The 16,475-nt window shown below is 42.2% G+C and overlaps 1 protein-coding gene across 1 annotated transcript in view; it reads left to right on the top strand.

Moving 5' to 3' along the window:
* Window positions 1–16,475, top strand: part of ERCC6L2 (ERCC excision repair 6 like 2) — a 1,215,137-nt gene that overhangs the window by 670,175 nt on the left and 528,487 nt on the right. Inside the window, exon 13 of the mRNA XM_078675691.1 lies at window positions 7,605–7,676. Within this exon, the coding sequence (XP_078531817.1) occupies window positions 7,605–7,676 (72 nt within the window). The remainder of the gene's footprint in view (window positions 1–7,604; window positions 7,677–16,475) is intronic.

Genomic DNA, 16,475 nt, shown 5'->3' with positions numbered 1-16,475 from the left:
TGGGCGAGATCCGATCTGCTAGGAAGCACTATAAAAATTGTATTGCTAGGGCAAAAAGAGAATGGGACGAAGCCCACTGGCAGAAGTTGAAATGTGCAAGTGATCGCAAACACTCTAGACTATTTTGGCACATTGTCAAATGGGGTCATGAAAGGTCTCCAGAAACTCCCAATAACAATGTTTCCCATGACGCATGGGTCAAATTTTTTAGCGAACAGTACTCTTCTAGGGTCCAATTCGGTAACAGTTCCTGCCCTACTTATCTGTTCGCAGCTGATGACACCTTTGCTCAGAGTGAAGTGCTGTTTGCCCTGAAATCTGTTCACAGTGGCCGAGCACCGGGCATTGACGGAGTCCCCTCGGATGTTTTCTTAAACGACACCGATAGGTGGAGCAAATACATCTGCTTATTATTAAATCACATTGCCAGGGGTGCTGAAATCCCGGTATCCTGGCGGGGTGCTGTCATTATTCCGGTATTTAAAAAGGGAGATCGTGCCCAACCTTGTAATTACCGCCCTATCAGCTTCATTGACACTGTTCAAAAGGTTGTAGGGCGCGTAATTATTAACAATTTGCTTGATTGGGCAGAGGAGCAGAATGTTCTATCTCCTTTTCAGGCTGGGTTTCGTAGAGCAACCAGCACTGTGGACCAGGTCTTCTGTTTCCAATTGATCCAGTGGAGGACCGTGGTACTGGGTGGAGGTAGCCTTTACGCAGCATTCGTTGACCTACGGGCTGCATTCGACCTGGTGCCTAGGGCAAAATTGTGGGAGGTGCTGGCAGCTCTGGGGGTCCCAATGACCCTGCTGACCCTGATCATAAGACTCCACGAGGGTACTTACGCTAAAATCCAGTGGGGTGGCTATGGAAATAACACTGTCGACTTCCCTGTTGAGCGTGGGGTTCGACAGGGTTGTTCAATGGCACCAACACTATTTACCCTTTTTATTAACGGCATTGTTTCCCGTATGCAATCTCAGAATGTGGATGCTCCTTCTCTCGCAGGTATAAAAGTTCCTATTTTAATGTTCGCCGACGACACCTTAATTTTATCGAACTCCCCCAGTGGCCTGCAAAAGGCACTGGTAATTTTTGACAAGTTTTGTAGTGACCACGGCTTGGAGGTAAACGCAGCTAAAACAAAACTCATGGTTTTTAATCCTTATAGAAATTTTAAATCTAAAATATCCATGAGTGGGCGTTACCTTGAAGTAGTAAATTCTTTTACTTACCTGGGGATTCACATTTCCAATGACAATAGATGGAACCAACATTTAAACATTGCAGTATTAAGACATTAAGACACAAGCAATTGGCTGGTACCATCATTAAGGAGCACAGTAAATCATTGACCAAACCAATTAAACCTCCCTTGATCATATACGAGGCTAAGGCAATAGGGTCAGCATTGTATGGGGCTGAATTGTGGGGGCAAGAGAATCTCCAGGAATTACAGATATCGGAAAATAACTTCCTTCGGAAACTTACAGGCACCCCACAGAGCAGTCCCCTTTTGCCTCTCAGATATGACCTTGGCAGGAAAGAAATCTCGGCAATGTGTAAACTTCGTCCGATATTATATTGGCGCAGAATCTGGACCACTCCTGAGTTGTCACATTATGCAGAAGGGTTTGCTGATGTTATCAAAGCGGACCGATTTAACAAAATCAGTTGGTTTAAATCACTAAAATCAGCATTATGTGAACTAGGACTAAACGAACTCTGGTCCGACCCAGCCGGGTCATCTTTCCCATCTAAGTTATTCATAAAAAATCTTTTCTGGGAACGGGTTGAAAACAGGAGTTTGCTTAGTACTAACCATGGGTCTATGACTACTGCTTTCCTAGAAGTCAAGCTGTTTCCTACGTATGAAATGTACTGGGATTTTATAATGAAACCCATGGATAGGAAACTGTTTTTCCAAATGAGGGCTGGTTCTCTACCTCTACGCAACTTAACATCAAAGTGGAGAGATGGAGGTCCAGCTACTTGCCCAGTATGTGGGGAAGGAAAGGAAACGCTAGGTCATTTCTTGTTCTCCTGTCATGTATATTCCGCTCCCAGACGTGTTTGGTTGGCTCCTATGTGTAGAAATCTGGGTACTAAAAGTAGTATGGTAGCCTTGCGCATTGTAAAATCTACCTCCCTAACCTGGATTATAATAGCGACTGCAAAGTACTTGGGGTGGGCGTGGGTAATTAGGCAGAGATTGCTAGTAGGGTAACTACTCTCTGCTTAGTTGAACAGAGACTGCTAGATTATCTATTCTCTGCTCTGTTCTGTTCCCACGCGAGGTGTCTTTTCGGATGAATAATTTTATGAATTTTACTGATTTTTAATAGTGATATTGGATTGTTTTTTTGACCTGATTTTTATCATATGAACTTTGCACCTGTGATTGTATGAAGTATGCTGAAATGTATTGTATTTTTCTTTTATCTTCAATGTGCTTATGTCATATTCGATCTTTGAAATTTAATTGTATTTTATTATGTGTTTGTATGTCTCCTTTTATGAGTAATACTCGAATAAAGCACTTTTGAATTGAATTGAATTGGTGCGCTTCCTAATCATTTTCCAAATGTGGAAAAAAACTCTTTTGGAGGCTACACTTACACCGCGGTCAGCATTTGAGTCAAGGCTGTGCACTGTCTATCTCAGCTAGTGCTGGCTTTCGGTCATTAGCACGCACCGGAGTCGCTGTCACTCATGTGCAGCTTTCGGCTTTCTCCCTACCATATATGTAGTGTGGCTGTGCCGAACCGTGGGTTGTGGGCAGAGAGACCACAAACCATTATAGTGCAAGGCAGGTAGACACAGTACAAGATGCCAATAGCACCGCCACCATGGAAAGTAGCAGAAAGGAAAGAAATAAAGAAGTAGGGCAGGTAACCGCTGTCCAAGTATGTCCCTCTCCCTTTAGCCACCCTCATTGACACTAAAAGGAAGCTGCACGCTACACAGAATGTGCCTGAAGACGTGGCTCCGATTTAAAAACAATGATGCCGACACTTAAAGTGCTTTGGCAGCTGCTGTACTGTATTTGTCCACCTGTATCAAATACAGATGAGAGAATGACTTTAATGAGCCCTCACTCTGGCCAGGTTCCTGTGAATGCAGTCTTCATGATGACTTGTGGCTGCCGGCACTGTTCACCACCCGTTCGCTGCTCCCAGTGAGCCGCACTAGTGCAGCTCGAGCCTATTCCTCACCTACGAAATATAACTGCAACCCTGAGCCAAGCGGCTCCTCTCCGGACATGATAGGAGCAGGCGAAAGGTTGGCAGGCATCCGATTCCTGGAGGGAGAGTCGCTTCCAGTCTCTCACACCCACAGCTAGCTCCGCATCTCTAAGATTCATTTGAGAAGCCCGCCTGTATTGTAAAGTGCCTGACTCCAACTTGACTGCCACAGAGGACGTGGTCACATGCATGGACATAGCGTGATGTGCATTACTTGTAGTTTCTTGAAGGTAAGCCCAACTAAGATCTTCTCTTATGGTGGCATGGGTGGGCCTGTGTATTCCTTGCCTTTAATGTCTCTGTCTCGAGGGCAGAAGTGGTACCTGTCTTCCTGCAGTCAGTTAGGTGAAGGGAACGGGACCCAAATGCAATGAGAGAAGGTAGGTGTAAAGATTGGCATTATAACCATGCAAACCCTCTGTGCCCACTGAACTTTACTGTACTGAGTCTGACTCCACCCACTTGTGGAGCTCCGCAGCATCTCTCAGCGTTTCTCGGTATATCCGCAGTGTTCTACTGATTGAAGCTCCGCCCAGGCCTACACAACACTGCACTAATTACTTTTAAATGCAACTGATTATGCTATCCTATTAGATAATCTAATGATAAAGCGCCTACACAGGATTGGGGGCAGTATTGTCCTTCGACAGTGTATGAATAAAAGTGCCCCGTAATATATTAGGATTGTCAATAAATCAAATAGCATAATCAATAAAGCAAGCTCATGGAGTCAGACATAAGTTAGAAACCAGGAAGGTTTATTCAAAGTTTTAAGATCATTACATAGAAGCAAAATATGGATAATTAGTCAAACCAAAACAATCTCATAAAAGGGAATTAGCATAAAGCTCAGTCAAATGCAGAATAAGACAATTTACGGTCTCTCTCAATAACCCTAATCTGCCTAAGAGACAGACAAAGCAAGTGTACCTGACTCCATTATGAACCCTCTTTTATATCAAAATACACAGTAAAAATGCCAAAATATGAGGTGAGCAAAATGATACATGTGCTCATCAAATCCCAATACAGAATAAAATGAAACAATACCGAATCCCATCCCCTAAATGAATAATGAGTAGTCCCCATTGCCCTAATATTATCAGATGTGACAGTACAAGTCGTGTTATATGTAAAACAATGACGACTTATAAAATCAATTGCCCTACTGATCTTCAGGCAGGAAACATAGGAGGAACCTTGAAAAGCATTTGAGATGAAAGCTTCCTCTAGAGCTTACAAAGAACAATTTCTTATTTGAAAGTGAATGACAATCACAGTACATGGTATTTTAGTGCATATTTTGCACTGTGTAGAGACAGTAAAAGTGAAAACATGGTCACGTTTTCAATTTCAAAGTGGAGTCTGGGCCTAGTTGGTCAAACTAAGAAAAATACAGTTATGTAGACCAGCGATTTCTTTACATATGCAAATTATTAAAGTAATTAAGTAATCTTTATTTAAGTATTCAGTATCTGCTCTTTCACTTTATAACCTAGATTTTAGGTTGTGACTTTGAATCATATTAATTGCTTTTACGTTTTGTTTTAATTTAATCTACTTTATTTCATTCGACTTAATGAAAATATTGTGTGATGATTTGTATTAAACATGCAATAAAGATGTATTATTATTAAATTGTTCCCACATTAGTGTAGTAGTTCTTTAGAGGAATCATACTCTTTGGTATTCTAACATAACAAACATTTTATTAATGTTTTCCATATGGGTACATTATAAGCATTCACGGAAGCCAATACAAAATGGAGGAAGCACATAGTACAAACATTTTTGCTGTTTTTAGGTTTCGCCTAGACAGTGCATGCACTGTCTCTTCGAGACATGTTTACACACAGTGGGCTTAAAACGTACTTATAGCTTACCATTTGTTAGCTGCAGTATTGCTCTCATTTGCTTTATCCCCATTTTTCGCTGCATGTGAGCGTCCTGCCTTCTTCTTGTGTTTGGCCCTCCCTTGGAGCAAGGACCAACCACTTGTGCTCATCCACTGCTCCTGTTTTTGGAGCCATTTTTGTCCTTGTGTTCAAGCACTCCATGTGAGTGCTTGTGTTTTCAGTCCATCTCCCATATCCCCGTCCATGTAGCTTATTTTCCCCCAACCCCCCTACCCTCAACTCTACGCTAGTGCACTTTACTCTTCACCACTCTACTCTACGCCACTGCACTCCACTCTGCACATCTGCATTCTACGACCACTGTACTAGGTGCCACTGCACTATAATCTGCACCACTCAATGCCACTGCACTCTACTCTGCACCACTCTGTCACTGCACTTTACGCCACTCTGCTCAATGCCACGGCTCTGTATGCCACTCTGCTCTTTTCTGCACCACCTTACGCTGCAGCACCACTATGCCACTGCATCACTCTACACCACTTGGCTCTTCACTGCACCACTGCACTCAACGCCACTGCAGTCTACTCTGCACCATTCTATGAAATTCTGTTCTATGCCACTGCACTCCACACTACTCCACTCTATTTTGCTCCCCTGCACTCTATACAAGTCTGCTCCACACTACGCCTCGCCACTCTATGCCGCTACACTCTATTCTGTGCTGCTGCACTCTACTTTGCACCACTCTACTATATGCCACTCTGCTCTTGTCTGCACCACTCTATGCCACTGCACTCAACGCTGCTCTCCTCTGCACCACTCCACACTGCTGCAGCAATCTACTCTGCACAACTCTAACCACTCTATGCCACTGCACCCTATGCAGTCCACTATTCTCTGCATCACTCTATGCCACTTCACTTCACTCCAAACCACTGCACTACACTCTAAACCACTCTACTGCAGTTTACTCAGCACTACTACACCCTGTCACTCTATTCTACTCTGCACTTCTGCACTCTATGCCACTCTTATCTACTCTGCACCACTCTGCTTTATGCCACTGCACTGTGTGTCACTCTACTCTGCACCACTGCTTTCTACACAGCATCACTCTATGCCACTCTGCACCACTGCACTCTAGGCCACTGTACATTACTCTGCACCACTCTACACTACTGTACTCTACTCCGCACCACTCTATGGCACTGTAGTCTATTCTGCACCATTGTACTTTTATGGCACTACACTCTACATCTCTTTGATCTACTCTGCACCACTTCAGTCTATGCCATTGCACTCTGCACCACTTTACTCTGCGCCACTGCACTCTGCACCACTCTACAGTGCGCCACTGCACTCTATTCTACTCTGTTACACTCTATTCCACGCTTCTCTGAATCACTCTACGCATTGCACTTCATACTACTGCACCAAGCCACTCTGCTCCTCACTGCACCACTCTACTCTGCACCATTGAACTCTAAGCCATTCTGCTCTACACCACTGCACTCTATGCCACTACTCTGTGCCACTGCACTCTACTCGGCATCACTCTTCTCTATGAAACTGCACTCTACGTCTTTCTACTCTTCGCCACTGCACTCTACCCCAGTGCACTATACATCACTCTAATCTGCCCCACTGCACTCTAGGCCTCTTCACTCCATGCCACTCCACTCTACTCTACAACACTCAATGCCACTCTACACCATGCCGCTCCACACAGTACCACTCTACCCCACTACCCCACTCTAGACAGTGCTCCTATGCTCTATCCGCCTCTGCTCCACCGCCAATCTACACCTTGCCACTCCATTTCACTCCATTGTAGCCTACACCACTCCACTCAACTCTACTGGATGGCAATCCATTCTACGCCACTCCACTGTACTCTATTCTACTCCACTCTACTCCACGCCAGACCACTCTACTCTGCCCCACTCCACTGATTGTAATCTCACTCTAATTCACTCCAATCCACTCTACGCCAGTCCTCTACTTCACTCGTCTGTTCAACATGGCGGAAAAACATTGGGAAAGCCAATAGCTCTTGTGTAGGCCCAACCTATTGGCTTTGCCAATGCTTGTTTTTTATTTTATCCATTATATTTTTAATTAATGGAGTGCAGACTCTCGAAAAGACAGCATCACATTATGGTGGGGTTGTGGCAAATGCTGAATGAGTCTTGGCCCTGTGGAGATGCTTGTAAAACTTTTGAAGTAATGTCTTTTTTTATATTCATTTTAACCTAGTAGTTCAGTTCATCTGTTCGTGTTTAACAGAAAACCAAAGGTATTTGTGTTTTCAGTATTAATGCTGACAAGCATTTTTGAGTTTTCCTCTTTCTCGGAGGTTTGTAAATAATAACTGACGAATTACTGGGAACGTCTGTCAAAGAAACGAAGTAATCCGAACGGCATAAAATGTGAATATTTATTGTGTACACATGGCGTTTTGGATGGTTCGCCTCATTACTGTACTGTGGTTCACTTCCAGGTCCTTCAGCAGCTTCTAAATCATTTCAGGAAAAACAAGGACAAAGTGCTTCTCTTCTCTTTCTCCACCAAGGTGAGCTCCGCATGATTCATGTCACTGTTGACCCTGAGCTGCCTCCAGCGCATAAAGCACCGGGGACCGCCGCAGCTGCCAGTCACATTCACTTCCTCCTGCTCGGTGTGGGAATGCGGCTTGCAGGGCAATACACAGCTAAGGAAACTAGTGTTGTTATAGCAAGTGCTCGGTAGAGTGTGTTAACTAGTCGCCAAAAAGTGTATGCTTGCAGTCGCGCATCTGTTATTTGGTGGACAATGCGTTTCGTGTTCGCGCCATTTTATCGACGTTAGTGGTGGGCGTGCCTAGTGACTTACGAATCAAATGTGCGCTTTTTCCATGAAGCATGTGCTAGGCAACTCGAGCCTTAACTACAATTTAATTGCATTCCTTTGCTGCTTTCAGCGTGAAAGAGCGAGAGACTGGGTCCGCTCTGTCATGTTGCTTTTGTTGGCAGCAAACGTGCGACCTCCAGTAGCCGAAGGCATCTTTGTGAGTGAATGAGGAAGAAGAGCAAAGGGCGGGCTGGTCTTCCCATGGAAATAAATTGTATAGTTTCTGTATGAAAAGCGACTTCTCCGATCCTTGCTGCCTATACCTCAAGGTATTTGGAATAGTTCGCCTTGAAAAAGTCGCTTAACATACATGTGTCTGTTAACGCACAATTTGGTCGGGGAGAAGTCAATAGGAACAAATTAGTGTAGTCCCTGTAGTGCTAAAGTCTTGGGGCACATTTGTCAGTTAGCAGAAGGGAGTTGAAAGATCGCATACCCGCGAGGTTTCCCTCCAGTAATTAGGGCCTAAGCTTAGGAATTTATAAAGTACTTATCCATCACAGGCCGAGCAAGCCTTAGCCGTCACTGTTCTTACATGGATTCAGAGTATCATCGTTAGTTGTTTTGTGTGTGTGTGTATATATGTATATATATATATATATATATATATATATATATATATATATATATATATATATATATATAAATGCTAGCGCCACAGTGAAGTTAACTAGTGGCTGTAGTGGGTTGACCCATTGCTCCAGCCATTCTGTAGACTTGTGGTACTCATAGTACGGCCCGCGGGCCACCAGCGGCCCGCATTCCTTCCTTGGCGGCCTGCCGACCTTGCCTATCATGCCAAAAGATTCCATTGACTCATTCCATGAGGTGGTTACATCAGATTTAAAAAAACTTCACCACCAAGTGAAACATCGCAAAAGAATCAAAAGCCACAAAGAGATGCAATATTGGGCCCTCATTTCAAAATTGAAAAAAGATCATAAAAATATTGTTTTTAGCTCTGACAAAGGGGGCAACATAGTGATCTGGCCTCAAGACCAATACAATGCGGAAGCCAAGAGACAACTTTCAGACATTAATTGTTACCAGATCACTAACATGAAAGAATATGATCGAGCGAGAGACTCCCTAACTAAGATGCTACACAGATATAGAAGAGAGGGTCTAATTTCAATGCAGGAATTCAAATTCCTAAATGTCGAACATCCAGTCATGCCCAGGTTTTACCTAATACCGAAGATACACAAAGGTATATTACCAACTCCGGGCAGACCAATCATCTCTGCCATCGGCAGTATGGCAGAACATTTGGCACAGTTTATTGATTATTTTTTGCAAGAGTTGGTGACAAATCTACCTACCTTTATCAAAGATACGGGGGACTTTTCGAAAAAAAATCAAGGACATCCCATGGACACCTAATTCTTTACTCATAACATTGGACATAGAAGCTCTATATACGAGCATTGAACACCAAACTGGTCTTAAAGCATTAGAATACTTTTTGGGAAGAAGACCACTCCAATGTTATAAACACAATAAGATGATTTTAGAATTTGTAACTTGGTGTCTCTATAACAACTATTTTATCTTTGGTAAAGATGTGTACCTGCAGAAGAGGGGTGTTGCCATGGGGGCCTGCTTTTCCCCCAGCTATGCGTGCTTGTACGTTGGCTGGTGGGAGAGGTGGGTCCTCATGGGGGAGCACTTCCAAACATTCTTGAAGCATGTTACCCTATGGGTTTGTTATATCGATGACGTGTTTTTAATTTGGAAGGGCGATGAAGAGAGTGCTAGAATGTTTATTTCAGATCTGAATATTAATTCAGTTAACTTAAAATTTACCTCGAACATCAGTAGGGACTATGTAGACTTTCTAGACGTTAAACTTTTCTGTAAGAATAACAAACTTTCTACGACCCTTCATAGAAAAGCAACAGCAGGGAACTCTACCCTACATATGAGTAGCGCCCACCCACGTCATGTCATCGACAATATACCTTATGGCGAACTACTTCGCCTCAAACGAATCTGCAGCAGTAAGGAGGAATTCAGTAAATGCTCTTCTGAAGCAGTTGCCAGATTCAAAGCCAGAGGCTACAATGGTAAAATACTACAGAAGGCAATCAATAAAACTAAGCAAAGAACGAGAGAATCACTGTTCTTACCTAAATCTCCTGTAAATACGACAGAAACTGAGGCCACTAGTTGTAATATCAGGTTCATCACGGCGTTCAGTTGCCAAGAAAGAAAAATTAGAGCAATACTGACCAAAAGCTGGCCCATACTTATGACAGATAATGTTTTGTCATCGCAACTCCCCAATAATCCCATTGTTACATTTCGAAGAGGTCCCTCCATGAGAACTTTAGTGTCTAAACCTTTCCCTGAATTACCTGCAAGCACTTCATGGTTTAAACCCCGGATGGGGTTTTTCAAGTGTTCAAGCTGCAGAGCTTGCAAGTTTGGGATAAACACCACCCATTACAGTACTCCATTCAGCACGGTTCCGTTGTCTATTAAAGGCAATTATAACTGTAAAACGGAGTATGCTGTATACGTTCTGGGGTGCACCTGTGGCCTGAGATATGTTGGCAGCACCAGGCTACAGGTGCACGCCAGAATATTGCAGCATATTCGTGCAATTGTCAACAATGACAGTTCCTACCCTGTAGCGAGACACTTTAAAAGTACACATAATAACAACTTACAGTGTCTGACATATTTTGTACTTACCTCTGTACCTAAACCTAGAAGGGGAGGTGACAGGGACAAATTGCTTAGACAACTTGAATCCAGGATGATACTAGAGTTGGATAGCAAGGTCCCCAATGGACTTAACACCACGGAGGACCTTTACCATTTTCTATAGGGCTCTATGGAAGATGTGGGGATGGCGTTATTTGAGAAATAGTCTAGGGCAGATTCATTGTACATATCATTCCCTGTTTTTTGAGCCTCCCTTACCCACAGTATCTGTATTCTGTGACATTATGTATTTTCATGAATCATCACATTTATCTTATTCTTTTTGGAAAAACTATAATTTTTTTCTTTTTCACAATGGGGTAATATAGTTTTGGTTTATTAAATCCAGCTATATAGGTATTTTTGACTTTCCCATGGTATATCTTGTGTGTTTGCCATATTTGTTATGATTGCCACTATTTCTATTTAATTATTCAATCATAAGGTTGTTCAGGCTTTATAGAAACTTGGGGCTGCCATCGAATATAGATGTCCCCAATAGTCATAATCAATTGATTATCAATTTTCAATTTGTTCAACACTTGATTACATAAGATTTACATTGTGTGAATTAACCTGTTTACATTGCGATATTTTGCACATTCCATTTATGGAAGTAAGAGTTCACAGGAATTATTGTATTTATACTGCTATGCGATAGTTTGCACATCTATTTTTGCTGCTATACATTCATACTGTGTGGGTTTTTTGATTTATCAAGTGTGGTTTATATGAAGTCTGTTTTTACCCGTAGTTATTTTAAGGCATTTATGCAGTTATATACATTACTTGTTGAAAAGTATATTATTAGAAACAAATGTGTTTTTAATAGTGGTACTAAATTATATATTTATTTATATGATTTTTCTATAAGTATATGGGAATACTCTTTTCATATGGTATCATGTTCACTTTCAAAGTGTGTCTTTTATGTTTATTAGTCACATGGTGTACCTCACAGCTTATAAGAATAAGGCATTTGTATTTGAATTTATTGTGATCAAGGGCATCCGCCCGAAACGCGTCATACTGCCGTTTGCCATTCTGAAACTGGTGCAATAAATCATCTTGCCTTACTTTTGGATTCGCTGGTCTTTCTTCGCCACTGGCTGGAGGTTCAAGATCGTGTGTTTGGATATAAATATATATATATATATATATATATATATATATATATATATATATATGGGAATTGAGATAATAACAATGTGAAGTAATTGTTATCCATGCCATGCTTTAGTTATAATTAATTTATTTTGATTTAATTTAAGTTATTCACACATTGGTGGCACATAAATAATGATGTGCAGAAACGGTATAACATCCTAAATGGCCACGAAGCTAAGGGTTGCCATGGTTTCTGTGATGCGAACCGCCCTGACCAATCAGCAACATGTTTGTACAAAAGGCCCTACCTTACCAGCATTCGCTGTTGTGAGCAAGGCGGTATAGCCGTCGAAACGCGTCAGATCTTTTCTTTTGTGAAATAAAAACTTTTTCCTGAAACAAGATCCCACGGAGTCAGCGCCTGCTTTGCACCACCAAAACATCAGGTTTGGACCTCATATTACGGGATGTGCCGGAATCCCGAACGCTGACCCACCTTGATTTGGAGCACCTCGCTAACTGGCAAAGTCTCTTTTTGGATATTCTTCGTGTTCCGAGGAAAGTGAGGCGCCCCCCAGGCCATCAACTATCGAAGTGGAAGACAACGCCGACTGACTGCCGGCACGGACACGGCGACCGGGAACCTTAAGTGTGCCGGAGGGCATCTGAGAATCCAGGTAAGCCTGCGAGTGCGGTGGTGGTTGTGTGAATTCTGTTGAAGTGGCCGCTGGGAAAGGGAGTCCGACGAGTGTCTTTCAATAAGACTCATAGGACTGTGGGTGTCAGGAACAACTTTAATTTTTGCATACAAAAGACGAGATGGCGGAGGAGTGGGTTCGGGAACGGATGGAGGCAGCGCTGGACATTTTTGAAGACGTTGATAAAAACGATGCAACAACGTCCACTGGAAGTAAGAGGAAGGAGCAAGTGAATGAATCGGATGTAAAATCCCTGTTAAAACAATTTGAGAGACTGCGTAAACAAGAAATTTCAAAGTGGTGGGAGTGCACTTCGCTCCGCAGATACTTGGAGGTTAATAGAGTACCTCGCGGGCTGAGAGTACTTGTGGCTCCCACATATGATGATCCAGACCCGTTAATGCTGCAAGAATGGGCCGATAACAATGCTCTGTCCTCGAAAAGGATGTTAGAAATACTTGTAAAATATGCTGCTTCGGATAGAGAAAAACTGTTGGCCAAATTGGAAAGTGTGGGTCAGGCTCTTGGACAAAGTGAAGAACAAGAGCTTATACGCAAGCAAATGGAGGAAATCAAAACCCGAGTATCCAAATATGAGCAAACAATAAGAGAACGAAAAGCGCAGAAATTCCAAAGAGACCGAGCAGACTATATGAAAGGCCGCATATATACGTTTGTCAGAAAATATGACGGTATAAGGCAACGTAAATTACCAATTCCGAATACACAGGAAAGTATAACACCTGAGGAATCAGAAGTAAGCTCGGGAGCTGAATCAGAGCCCGGTACCTCACTAAGGGCAGCCGAGGTACGACCCATACCAACTCCCGTGGATGAGTTTGCTTTTTTACGCGAGGACAGACTACGGAGCCTAAGGCCACGGCAGCCTCAGGGAGACTACAGCAAAAACAAAACATCGTTTCAAAAAGCAGGAAACGCAAAAACAGGCGATGGAGCAAACACGCAGCAGCCCGCAATGAAAAAACAAACATACAGAAGATACAACAGGCGGTAACCAACATGGCTTCAGAGAATAAAAACACAGTCATCAACTTATCGAACATGGCGTTAACAGACAAAGAAGAAGAGACTCTTTCATTAGGATTATCATTTTGCAAGAGAACGAACTTTAACTACACACAGACACGGATTGATTTACATCAATTCACAAGAAAACTGAAGCTTAATAAACATTTCTTTAACAGCAGAGAAAATATGACCATAGAAAATGAAAAACCAAATGAGGCAAACAATGAGTGGCTGATTGAGGATATGGCATTTATAAAGGAAATGGCAGATTTGGATACAGAAGAAAGAATGGGCGGATTAAACACACAGGAAGCGGCCCAGCATGCTGGGCTAGTTACAACAGGCACCACCAAAACTCCATTTAAACCGAGATCAACGTTCTGTCCAAATATGCCCAAAGATTCCATAGACATTTTTTCAGACAAAGTTATTAAGGATCTGAAAGCACTCTCATGGGAAAGTAGTAATGAGTTTTCCAAAACAAACCAAAGTGAGAGGCGGGCATACGACAACATCATGATGAAAATCAAAGACAGGAGTGACATAGTCATACGCTGGTCAGATAAAGGCGGGAATGTGGTGCTTTGGCCTTTAGACATGTACAATACTGAAGCACAGCTGCAACTGTCAGACAGAGAATGCTATCAGAGAATAAGTACAACAAATATATCAACCATACAAGACAGATACAACAGGAGTCTATATGATTGGAAAAGTACAGGTATCATTTCTAGACAGGAATTTCAGTTTTTGAAAACAGACTATCCAGTCATCCCTAATCTGTACCTTATACCAAAGGTACACAAGAATGCAACATGTCCTCCTGGAAGGCCAATTATATCAGCCATTGGGGGCCTCTTTGAGAGTACTAGCCGATTCATTGACTTTTATCTACAACCCTTTGTGAAATCATTGCCTTCCTATACGAAAGACACTGGTGACTTTTTGCAGAAAATCTATGACATAAAATGGCAGTCTGACTTTATATTTATGACTCTGGATGTGCAAAGCTTATACACGAGTATAAGACACCGTGATGGACTCAACGCAATTAGGCACTATTTAAGCAGCAGAACCATTGACCTGTATGCACAGACTCAAATGCTGATACAAATGACTGAATGGTGTTTGATGAACAATATATTCACCTTTGACAAATTGTTGTACAAGCAGATGCAGGGGACCGCCATGGGTACTTGCTTCGCCCCCAGCTATGCTAATTTGCATATGGGCTGGTGGGAGGAGCAAGTACTCATGAAGAATTACACCGCAGAAATGTCCGAAAATATAGCACATTATAGTCGCTATATCGACGACATCTTTGCCATATGGAAAGGCAGTGAGGAAAGTGCAAGAGAATTTGCTGAACATCTAAATGAAAACAGCTTGAATTTAAAATTCACATGCACTACCAGTAGAAGCAGGATCAATTTCTTAGACCTAGAACTATTTGTGTTGGATGGCAAGATTCAATCTAAGACATACCGCAAACCAACATCAGGCAATACGATCCTACATGCCTCCAGTTTTCACCCTATAAGCTTAATTAACAGTATTCCTTATGCAGAGTGCTTGAGAATGCGACGCAATTGTAGTACCGAAGAAACATATGAAGAGTCTAAGGCAAACCTATTTAGCAGACTGACCAGCAGAGGGTACACTAAACAAACGCTAGAAATAGCAGCAAACATGAGTGACACCAAAAATAGAAGAGATCTATTGTTCAAACATGCACCTAATGCAACAATGTTTAAACAAAGCACTAACATCCCTCGCTTGATCACAGGGTACAATGCCTATCATAAACAAGTAAGAAAGATCATCTATAGGCACTGGCCAATAGTACGAAATGACCCAGTGATAGGCAATAAGTGCAACAAAGTCCCTCAAGTTACTTTCAGAAAGGCAAAAAGCATGAAAGATGAGATTTTTGTAAATACTCCATCCCTGAAAAAGAATAAACCACCATGGCTAAAAAGTAGCAATGGTTTCTTTAAGTGCATAAAGTGCAAAGCGTGCCAGTATGGCCTCAACATGACCAAATTAGATGTGCCTCATAGGAAACAGCCACTGGAGATTCGTGAGAATTACTCGTGCAAGACGGACTATGCAGTCTACGTCTTGCAATGTAGTTGCAAAAAACAATACGTGGGCAGCACCATCCATCCTGTCCATGTGCGGGTGCTACAACATCTTGGAGCAATCAGTAACGATGACCCCACGTATCCAGTGGCTAGGCACATAAATAAAGTTCATGGAGGAGATGCCGACAATATAAGATACTTTGTCGTGGATCATGTGAAGAAGAGCTTAAGAGGAGGGAATAGATTACTTGCCCTACGGAGACTTGAATCCCGTTACATTATCCTCTTAAATGCAAAGGCCCCCCATGGCCTTAACGCGGATGAAGCACTTAGTGTACATTTATAAAGAGGAGAGTAGAACAATTTTGTCACTCAGTTGCCCTTACGGACCCGAGCCCACATCCTTCGTAACAGTTGGATATATTAGCCTAAACACTGAGCTACAAACATAGGCTTTGAAAATTATTTTATAAACATAACACACACATGAGTAATTAGGTGGTTGTTGCACTTTAATTTAGTTTATGAAGTATGTATGGTGGACCCTTGAAATTCTGATAATAACAATGATGTATGATAATAATCGGACAATTGAGCAGTGGTGGTGTGTTATATAACATTATCACACAATGGTATGTAAGGTTCTTTAAGTTGCCCACTTGGGCTTTATTTCCCCCTGTGTATCAATTGATATAAGCACGGCATTATGCCAGCATGAAATGGATCGAATAGGTATCCAACCCCTGCAATCGTTTATATAAAGCATACATTTATAAAGGTATTAACTTAAGAAGGATTCTTATATAGAATGTACAGGTTCCACCAAGTATGAGCATGAACCTCATTAACCGGGAG

The sequence above is a fragment of the Lissotriton helveticus genome, chromosome 2_1, assembly GCF_964261635.1.
Source record: "Lissotriton helveticus chromosome 2_1, aLisHel1.1, whole genome shotgun sequence".
Classification (NCBI taxonomy): domain Eukaryota; kingdom Metazoa; phylum Chordata; class Amphibia; order Caudata; family Salamandridae; genus Lissotriton; species Lissotriton helveticus.
Note: the sequence above shows the minus strand (reverse complement) of the source record. Positions and strands in the feature narration are given on the sequence as shown.